At 35.1% G+C, this 10,069-nt stretch overlaps 1 protein-coding gene and 1 non-coding gene across 8 annotated transcripts in view; both read left to right on the top strand.

The window, feature by feature from the left end:
* Positions 1-508: 508 nt before the first annotated feature.
* The window catches only part of LOC124223580 (dystrophin, isoforms A/C/F/G/H), a 304,909-nt gene continuing 295,348 nt past the window's right edge, over positions 509-10,069 (top strand). For 3 of the 7 annotated variants that reach the window (XM_069137878.1, XM_069137873.1, XM_046635722.2), the window contains exon 1: positions 510-616. In XM_069137878.1, coding sequence (XP_068993979.1) covers positions 529-616 — 88 coding nt within the window. In that variant the 5' untranslated portion in view covers positions 510-528. Of the gene's footprint in view, positions 617-6,341; positions 6,485-10,069 lie in introns of those variants that run through there. The other 4 variants (XM_069137876.1, XM_069137877.1, XM_069137879.1 and 1 more) reach the window with 4 other exon arrangements.
* On the top strand, positions 1,574-1,765 carry LOC124224013 (U2 spliceosomal RNA). The gene has a single exon (XR_006884410.1). It is a non-coding gene; the product is annotated as a U2 spliceosomal RNA (small nuclear RNA).

Raw genomic sequence — 10,069 nt, 5'->3', positions numbered from 1 at the left:
TGCGCGTTGTATGCAAATTAATCGATTTACCGATGATTCGTACACATACACCATACACGTTAATCGCATAGCCCTATTTTTCATGCACGCAGAATTATTAATAAATCAACGAAGTTTAAAAGAAATTCCCGCCATCGATTCGAGTTCAAAGTATAATAAAAATAATGTAAGAATGCTTTTGGTAGCATCAAATGACGTCATGCACATGGAGATGTGAGTGACAATCAACATAAAACCTGCTCAGTGTTATACCTATATATGCACACACGAGTGTATGGTCGATGACTTAATGGTTCCTGCACTTATTACATGCCTGTATATTATTTCCAGCAGTATTATTATTAAGCTTTGGGCAAACACGAGATCTTGACGATATTACGCAACACAACCAGAGGTGTATTAATCAAGCTGCCTGCAGACGATCGTTTGAACAGACGAAACGACAGGAATATGCGGGCAACTAAATGCTCCCGATATCGATCACATGCAGGTTGTTCATTTGCAGGAGCTGCCGGATACGCCGCAATCATGCTCCGAAGGGTCAGATGGGTGGTTCAAGTCGACGAAAAACCGATCGAACACGTGCCCGTCGATGACCAAATCGCCACGACGAAAGGTATTTATCATTCGTGATCTGATGATGCGTACCAGAAAACATACAAATGCATCGTCTATACATCTATATCTGTGTATATTTGACTGTATCAAAAAAATGGACTGTTTTTGGTTTTCAAAAATTCGAGTCGAAAATATTGTGTAATATTTAGAGGTGAAACTTAGACGGCATTCTTTTTTCGCCACTTGAAACGATATATTCGACTCGAATTTTTGAAAACCAAAAACAGTCTATTTTTTTGATACAGTCTAATCTACAGGGTGTCAACCCCGAAGAGTTTTGGGAGACTTCCAACGGAAATAGTGAGAAAAATGTCCATTCCACTTGAAAAAGTTGTCAGAATTATTTTCACCGCTTCAATGAATATGTGCACTTAATGACTGTTTTTTTGTCCCTTCTGTCTTGTTCTTTAAATAAATCAACGAATTCTCACGAGGAAGTTCAATTACAAGTAATGATCACACGCGAGTAATTCGTAATTAAACAAAACATTGTGATTTCTCCAGAAAAAAAACGTATAAATGTTGAGATTATCATCAAAAAAATTTTTTTTAAATTTTCAATTTCTGAAATTTTCTTTTTAAAATAAAACAAAGTATATAAATAGTATGTATCAAAGTTATTGCGGATGAAAAAATAGACAAGGTTGATCATCGAGCGATGGGACGTGGAAAAAAATGACGTCAATCGGAAAAAAATTGATTTTTGGTGAAAAAAGTGATTAGTTGCCGGTACTGTATTATCTCTGGACTGTGTTAGGAGCAGTTAGGAGATTCAGCGTGTTGAGAAATCCCCTCCCAAGCTGCGAGACTACACATATATAGGACTCGAGGCGCACGCAAGCGGTTTCGCTCGTAGTTCGGACGGCCGCCGATAGATGGCTACCGGTCGACCGCTCGCTCGCCGATGAAGTTTCGCAATTTTTTGTATAATGCTTGGATAAATGCAGAGTGTAGTATCGCTTCTCGGCCTATGGCTAAGATCAAAGTGTAGTATCTGTTCTTATCAGCTTAATATCTGATACGCTCCCCATTGGGGAGCCAGAATATTAAACTGGTTTTTGGAATTAGACCGGATGTCTGGGGCTTGCTCCGGTCCGGTCACGGGTCGACTCGACATTGCAGTGCCGTCGAGACTGGCCCACCTTATACAATACAACCATAATTAGTAGGGATAGTAATTCGAATGATTAATCATCATTGAGTCAAGATTGAAGAGAATTGCTTCATTCCCATGACATCACTTGTTCGATTTCAGACGTCTGCGAGACGAACACTCCAGTAATAGTTAATTATAAGATCTTTTGCCTTTCCACGTTGTAATATACAGCAATAAAGTAGATGGGTAGATACTCTTAACTACAATATAATGTCAAAGTTGGTATAAACGTTGACGTAAACGAAACGAAAACGAAAAAACTATGCATGTTTACAATTTGTTAAGAAATCATACGAAATTGACAAACTTATATTAGTGAGGGAGCTTTCGCGGTGTAGAATAACATCATTTTCCCAAATTATTTATTTTCTTTTAGATTAAAATTTTAAATCAAACAAACGTCTTCAAAATAAAAAATTTTTTTCAAAAATTTTTATTTCGAAGACTATTTGTTTGATTCAAAATTTCAATCTAAAAGAAAATAAATAATTTGTGAAAATGATGTTATTCTACACCGCGAAAGCTCCCTCACTAATATAACTTTGTCAATTGTGTTTTACGAGTTATTTTGAATTATTTTAAGCTATTCCAAAGGTTCGACGTAAAGAGTTATTCTAAAAATGCATCTTTACGTACTTCAATCGCAGTGTTAAACATATTTTCAATGATAAAATAGTTGCGAGAAGAAGACAGAATACAACCTATGCACACGTATATTTCTAGTGATTACCAAAGATAAGTCAGAACTTACAGTCTTCGTGAAACTATATTATCCAATTCAACTTCTGTATTACACGTAACTTCCTCATTGAATTCCATTAATCGATTCGCGTTGAAAATTTCTACTACTGCGAATATCAACAGAAGTTGGAAAATTTCGTACGATTTCTAACAAAACTGTGAACACGCATAGTTTTTTCCAACGAATTATTGATTTTCGTCAAAAAAATTCTAGTACCATGTAGATTTGGCTTACCGAAAAAATACTAATTTTCATGCAAAGTCTACAGATTTAAAAACTGTACAAAAATTTCCCAATTTTCCTTAAAAGAAAAAAAAAAAAAAAAAATTCGCAGTAGATCGTAGAAATGATTTTCACCGTGGAGAACTTGACGGCGGGCAAACGGTGTAAAATATTCAAGGCCCGTTGGAACGTGGGGTATAATACGCCCGACGTCGACGCGGGTCGAGTCGACTCTCTGATCGTCAGTGCGACGGCGCCTCGACGACGAACTCGCATGGCATCCCCGACGCCTGCAGGGCACTTGGCAGTTTCGCGATTTTCGCCGCCGCATGCGGTCGCCTCGTTTTCCGAAATTTCAACCCCGGCGCTGACGGGATGCGGAAATGACCGTCGATCGAGCAAATTACACAGCTTTGCATGAGACGCGCGACCCTCCTGCGACTTTCTTATCTTCCTTCGTTAATACTCGCTGCTTAGTTTGTGTTGCAAATGATTGCACGCACCCATGTAGTCCGGTAAAAATAGGTCTGAACTAAAACTGTTTGGGATGAGTGGAACTTTTTTTTTTTTCTGTACAGAGAATTTCGATCTGAAGTCGTTTTTGAGCTGCGTATAGACGGCGTTTCGAGAAAACTGAAACATTTGCGGTTTTCTTGACTTTTTCTCAAAGACTGTTATCGATTGATGAAAAATTACTTCACCATCGTGTAGAGCGGAAAATTCTACGTCGAATTGTGTCCTCGCGTGTCGGAAACGGAGTCGGATTAACGAATTAAGAGAAAAGAAATTGTTTCACCAAAATTTCTCAAGACTTCGTCGATAAGTGGAATTTCTTTTTTCTTCGTTTGTTAATCCGACTCCGTTTCAGACTTATGAGGACATTATTCGATGTAGAATTTTCCGCTCTACACGATCGTCAATTCGATATTCATCTATCGATAGCGGTTCTCAAGGAAATCGTAAAAGATATTAATTTTTGTTGTTTTCTGGAAATGCCGACCGTGCAGCTCGAAAATAACTTCATATTTGAGGTCCTGAGAGTTAGAAATCCCCCATAGACAAAAATTTCACCATATCTCAAATATTTTTAATTCGGACCTATTTTCACTGTACTAATATATTCACGAATTGTTTCATCTATAAGCGGAGGCGGAAAAACGCTTTTGCAAATACTACGGAGCTCAAAATATAAAACTTTTTTACAGTTTCTATATGATTTCATAAAAAAATTGCAAAGATAATTAAAATCCATGCTTGTCTAAATTTTTTCAACATTTTGTTTTCAAATTTTCAATTTTTCCGCAGTGATCATAGATGTGAAAGTACAGTTTTTAGAAGGAAGGGTGTAAATGGTTTAAAACGGACAATGAATTTTCGATTTTCGAAACAAACTAAACCGATAAACTTTACATCTGTAACTGCGTGACGTAAATGGAAGAACCCTGTTCCAACTGAACGTGAAATATTTAAGCGTAGCTCACTTGTATACGTAAGATATTGAAAAAAAAAAATCAAAAAAATCCTACCAAGTTTTCAACATCACGCAATCTTCTGTTACATGTAAATATAACACAAGGTCTGCAAAAAAATTCTTTACTTCAACTGCATGGGACGTTTTTGATAAATATTGTGTTTTCAAGTGCGACGAATTTTTTTTTTTTTTACCATTACGAAAAATGTAAAAACTACAGTAAATTTTGTGGACGGGGGAAAGAGGAAGAAAAAATTTTCCTTCGAGTTTAACGTGACGTAGAATTCTCACATTTTTCACCCGGCTGATGTGTTCAAAATAAGCATTAAAAACTGTGCGTTATAGGCGTAAACTTGTTACAGGCGTGTATATATATATATATGCATATAATAGTATACGTATACCTGTGTATGTATACACATACATTCACACATATAATATAAAAGTTCGGCACGTAAGTCTCGAGGAAACCGGGGGAAAAAAAGGAGGGACCTTTTTTACCCTGCACGATGGATGACGACATTTGTAAGTAAATAACCCGCATATTTTTTTTCGCAAACTACACACGCCTTCGAACTTTTCAACCCCCCCTATATACGACCCTGTGCCACGACCTCGTCGTATTAAACCTGGAATTTTATATAATATACGAAAGGAGCGAATAATCTCATCCCATCCCATGCAGGTATATGTATAATAAGACCGTTTTAAAAAAGGCTTGAAAAGCAAGCATACGGCGAAATGTTGGAGCAAAGTTAAGGAAAAAGAAATTCTGGGAAGAAGCAAGATGCGTTTTCGAAATCGGGAATTCAAATTAATTACGATCGTAAGATTTTTTATTCAATGTTTCAACGGTCCATTGATTTGAAAAAAAAAAAAAAAAAATATACAAAAAATTCTGCACAGAATTTTTCGAATTCCTTTATTTTATACAAAATTTTGCCGAGTTGAGAAAAATTTTTTTTTTCAACACTGAATTATAACGTTTTGTTTCTTCAAAATGTTCAGTGCTCGAAAAAATTTTGTCAGAAATGAACGGAACGAAAAGTAAGATTGTTATGAATTTTTCGCCATTTTTAAAAAATGCCACACTGTTACTATATTTTCTTGCAACTGTTGCGAAAGTTTAACGCTTGTGCGAGAATAAATTGACGTTAAAGCCTTGTCAAACTAAAAAAGTAGAGTAAACCGAAGCAACTGATTTTGCGTTGCAATTATCAAAAAAGGATCGACGATATCGCAAAATGTTTACGCGTACCTCGTTTTTCCTAATTCCAACATTATTCAAACAGTTTTTTTAACGATACTTGTTTTACTGAATTTTTCTAGTTACCGTAACAAATGAAATTTTTTCTTAGTGCAATTTTTACATGGGTTTAAATAATCATAAAAAATTTGTAAAAATTCGCGAGTCTTTTTTCTTCAGACCTAAGAATCGTATAAAAAAAATTGCGAAGTGAATGAAAAATATTGTGGCAAAATAATCGGTCGAGTTGACATGGAGTGTCCCGTATCTTATCGTGGTAAAAATTTCTGTTCGATTATCCGTACTGGACTCGGTCCAAATAATTAGTTCGTACAATCGAGGTTCTACTGTATAATAATATTTTCGTCCCCACCAATCACGACTAATATTGTGGAGAGAAGGGGGGATAAATGAGAGTTCTGCGAGTGAAACAATTGTCATAATACATATGTAGACACGCTGTGTCGTACGTTAATTTTAAAGCGACGTGGAGGCGAGTCGAGCCGATCTTGTAATCGTGAGGCGCGCGATGCGACAAGCGAACAATCTTATCTACGCCGAATACAATATTGCTTATTTACGAGTCAAGCTGTAGTAGCATCGGGATACCTTTCGGGGTGTGCGTCAATTTTTTTCGCCGCAAAATCGGCAGCAAAGTCGCGAAACTGTTGCTAAGAAATGAAAAATCGGTAATCGATATGATAGGATTATATTTATACCGTGTAATCCTTCAAATCTCGAACTTCAACCCTGCCCTGAATTTTTTCTTACATTTCCTCTCTTGCGACGATGATTCGTAGTTCGGAAATCTTCGAACGGCGGTCAGAAATTGAGTGAAATAAAAAAAGAAAAAAAAAAAAGAATAAGGAAAAGACGATTAAAAAAAAAAAATTGAACCACCGTTCGTATCGTATTTTATATTATAGCCTGGATTATAAATCAGTGCGGCGCTTTGAATTTCAATCGATATGTTTACAAAAAACTTGAGCTTTCAACAGGCTTTGGATATCGTCACGAAAAATTGGAGAAGTAAGTAGATGTAATACACGTATATGCAATAATATCTTAATAATTTGAATTTCAATTAAAAAGTTTTTTTATTTCTCATTTCTCTTTTCCCTATTTTGCCGACGTTCTTTTTTTTTCAACAAATAATTTATTGGTGCACATTATATTGTGTACACGCATGTGGATTAGGAATATATAATATTCTTGAAAAAAGACAACGGGCGAAAGATAAACGGTTTAAAATCAACCCATGCAACGTCATTACGAACATTCTATCTATATATTTACATATATGGTATACCTGTAACGATGTAAATTATCACGTGAACATTTCGAAAGTAACAATAAAAAGAAACCGTTTATAGGAATTTTCGAAAAACAATAAGGAATGGATAGAATTGAATTTCAGGGTGTTGAACAAAAAATGTTTACGATATTTCTTAACATATTTAGAATTAAAAGCGATTCGATTTGTAACAAAACGAAACGAACACGTCACAAGTACATAATATATATATATATATATATATATATATATATATATAGTTCTTGAATTATAATTATACTGATAATACTAATTTGTACTGCCTACAATTAACGTAAATAATTCGTACATCCGGTCGCAAATGTTTGAAGGAAAGTGAAAGGAAAAAAAAAAAAAAAAAAACGCAGCAAATTTACACCCTTAAATAAAACCGTATGCGCTAATTGAAAACGTGGGTCAACTGGAAATTAAGAGGTCTTTGACCGCGTTTTGCTGCTGTTTCTGCTGCGCTGTAACGACGACGATCAAATGGATCCGTTATTTATTTATTTATTTATTCACCCTCACGATAGTGAAATAATATTACAGTATAATAAATATGTGGGGAATTTAGACGCGAAACCAACCAACGTTTGACCCTAACGATTTTCGATTTTCTTCAAAACTATTTCTGCAATTCTCCAAACTCTAAAACAGTGCCACGCATTTTTTCACATTATTTATTCAAGTGGTTTATTATTTATTAATATTGAGAGTGATTTTGAAAAAGACCTGTTTTAATACTCTCAAAAAATTATCAAAGACTGTATTTTCTTTTCCAAACATTTCAAGGCCGGATCCACGATGAGTCAATTTTTGTTTTATTTTTTTTTAAAAATTTTTTTTTAACACTCTTTTTTTTTATCAACTGAAATATCGTTTAAACGTTCTGAAAATTCCCAAACAATTCTCATGTCTTCTCTTATTCACTTGGAACGTTTCTAGACCGATTCCATTGTAAAATTGATAAAATAAAAAAGTTGAACGTGCAAAATAAAAATGGATCAAAAATCAGCCCGTCATAAACGCGGTTTGAAATGTTTGTAACGGAGAATACAGTTTCTCAAAATTTTTCAAAGAATTTTAAAAACGTTCCTCTTTACAAAATCACTTTAAACACACTTTACAAATAATTGATCAATTCAACAAAAGATACGAAATAATTCAGGTTACTCTCTAGTATTTGGGACAATTCCGGAATAAAGATTTTGACGAAAAATCTAAAATCGCATGGAATTCCCCCCATATAATATACGTGTATAATTTTTTTTTTTTTTGTGCAATCAAGTGCACGTATATTGTATACGTATATACACACATACCACACAGCGTGTACAGGTTTAACAGCAATTGAATACAATATCGTACATTACTCATAAGGAACGCGTCGCGTGTCTGGTCGACGATCGAGGAAGTTTTTTTTTCTTTTTTTTTTTTTTTATTCCTTCATTAAGCACAGGCTGATATCAATTAAACCCGCGACGCATCAATAATACGCGGACGAGTAGCTACGGAAAGTTATTCGTTTGAGCGAAAGACGAAGGGAGACGATGATATCGCACCATATATACGCGTGTGTTACAAAAGTTCTTCGGTATAACAAACAGCCGGTACAACAAAATGCATCGTCGACGTTATTATTACTATCATTATTATTATCGTTGTTGTTGTTGTTATACGTACATCGCAGGATAACTTTGTGAAAAGTGCAGAGCGCGTTGCAACGCGAGGCTCTATATTAGGATCAATGTAAAGCACATCAGGGCTTGTTAAAGCTCTCTCACGATCGGAATTATTAGACAGAGAGACGTTGGGGCACGAGGCAGCTCTTCTCGCATCTGTCTATTTACTAAGAATAATGTACGATAACCTGGGGCGTCGGGTGTAATTGTTTAGAATCGTAGACGCGATCGTATGTGTCACAAGGATATGGAACGGCGTTCCACCGCGCAGTATGGGATTGTACATGTGCGCGATGTACAACGTTATATTGTTGAGCGTTGTTGCGTCTATTGAGGGGAAATTTTTAAACGGAATTGAATTGCTTCGCGCGACTAACACGCTCGAGAATTTATTGTATAACGGGCGCCTATGCCGCGCGTGCCGCTCTGGACGACGATTTTAACCGTGTGATCGTGTAAGAAAATTTATATCGCGTCGGATTTTATTTTTTTTTTCTTTCAGCATAAGATCCCGAAGAATCGCGGAGTTCTGAAAATTCGTGCGAAAATATTTTTTTTCGACGGAGTAGAAACGTGCGAGCAGAAATAATGCTAGATTAATTTTTATCGATTATTTTTCAGCTCACGATCGGCGACGGTACTTTCATTTTTTTAAAAAACGAAATTTACAATTTTTCCCAACGCGTGCAGTTGTCACGTATTGAAACAAGTTTCAAATACTTTTCTCAAAGTCCGCACGAATCGTTGTTTATAACGCCTACGTCGAAAACGATGTATTAACGATTAAACTGGCTGCTTGTTTGTTCAAGAAATCGTAAAAACCTAGTGTAAGCATAAGTCAAAAGAGATTTTTAGCACGGACGTTCTGAACAGTTTACAGAATAATAATAATAATAATAACAACAATAATAACAATAAAAATAACAATTACAATGACAATAATAATAGTAAAAGAAATTGAAGCGATTGTCCCGCAAATTTGCAAATTACGTACATCTGCAGGTATTTTAACAATAAATTGTACTTTTTGAACTTGATATCTCGAAAAGGTTCTTAAACTGCATTCGTTAATATTTGTTATAATTCGTATATAGGTATGTATAATGTGTGAGAAATATGAAAATAATAAAGCGACCAAAGTGAGTGAATAGTGTGTTTTTTTTCAATTTTGTCCAGATTACGTCTGATTGACAAAATTGTTTTTCACCAAAAAAAAAAAAAAAAACAAAAACAGACGAATCTCACTGAATATTCGACGTTATGGATTTTTTTCTTTGCCTACGAATAACTTTGTATTGAAATTCGAATACAAAATATAGTGAATGAGCGTATTTTTGAATAATTTTGAACTAAATCTAATAAAAAATTCGTGAATTTTTTTTTTTTATATTAATAACTCTTGCAGACAGATTGTACGTATAATTCCGGCTGCGAGATTCAAGCGAAGCTTTTGCACTGCTGCAGGCGCAGTTTCAAGTCGTCGAAAAGCTCTTTAAACGGAAGTGGAGATTTATGTGAAGTGAAGAAATAATTTGCGTACATACTGCGTACATTAACTGAAAAACTAATTTTCATTTTCATTTTGAAAATAGTTAAGGACCGAGCGGTAAACGGAAATAA

Source organism: Neodiprion pinetum, chromosome 7, assembly GCF_021155775.2.
Source record: "Neodiprion pinetum isolate iyNeoPine1 chromosome 7, iyNeoPine1.2, whole genome shotgun sequence".
NCBI classification, from domain to species: Eukaryota; Metazoa; Arthropoda; class Insecta; order Hymenoptera; family Diprionidae; genus Neodiprion; species Neodiprion pinetum.
The sequence above is the reverse complement of the archived record's forward strand: the minus strand, read 5'-3'. Positions and strand labels throughout refer to the sequence as shown.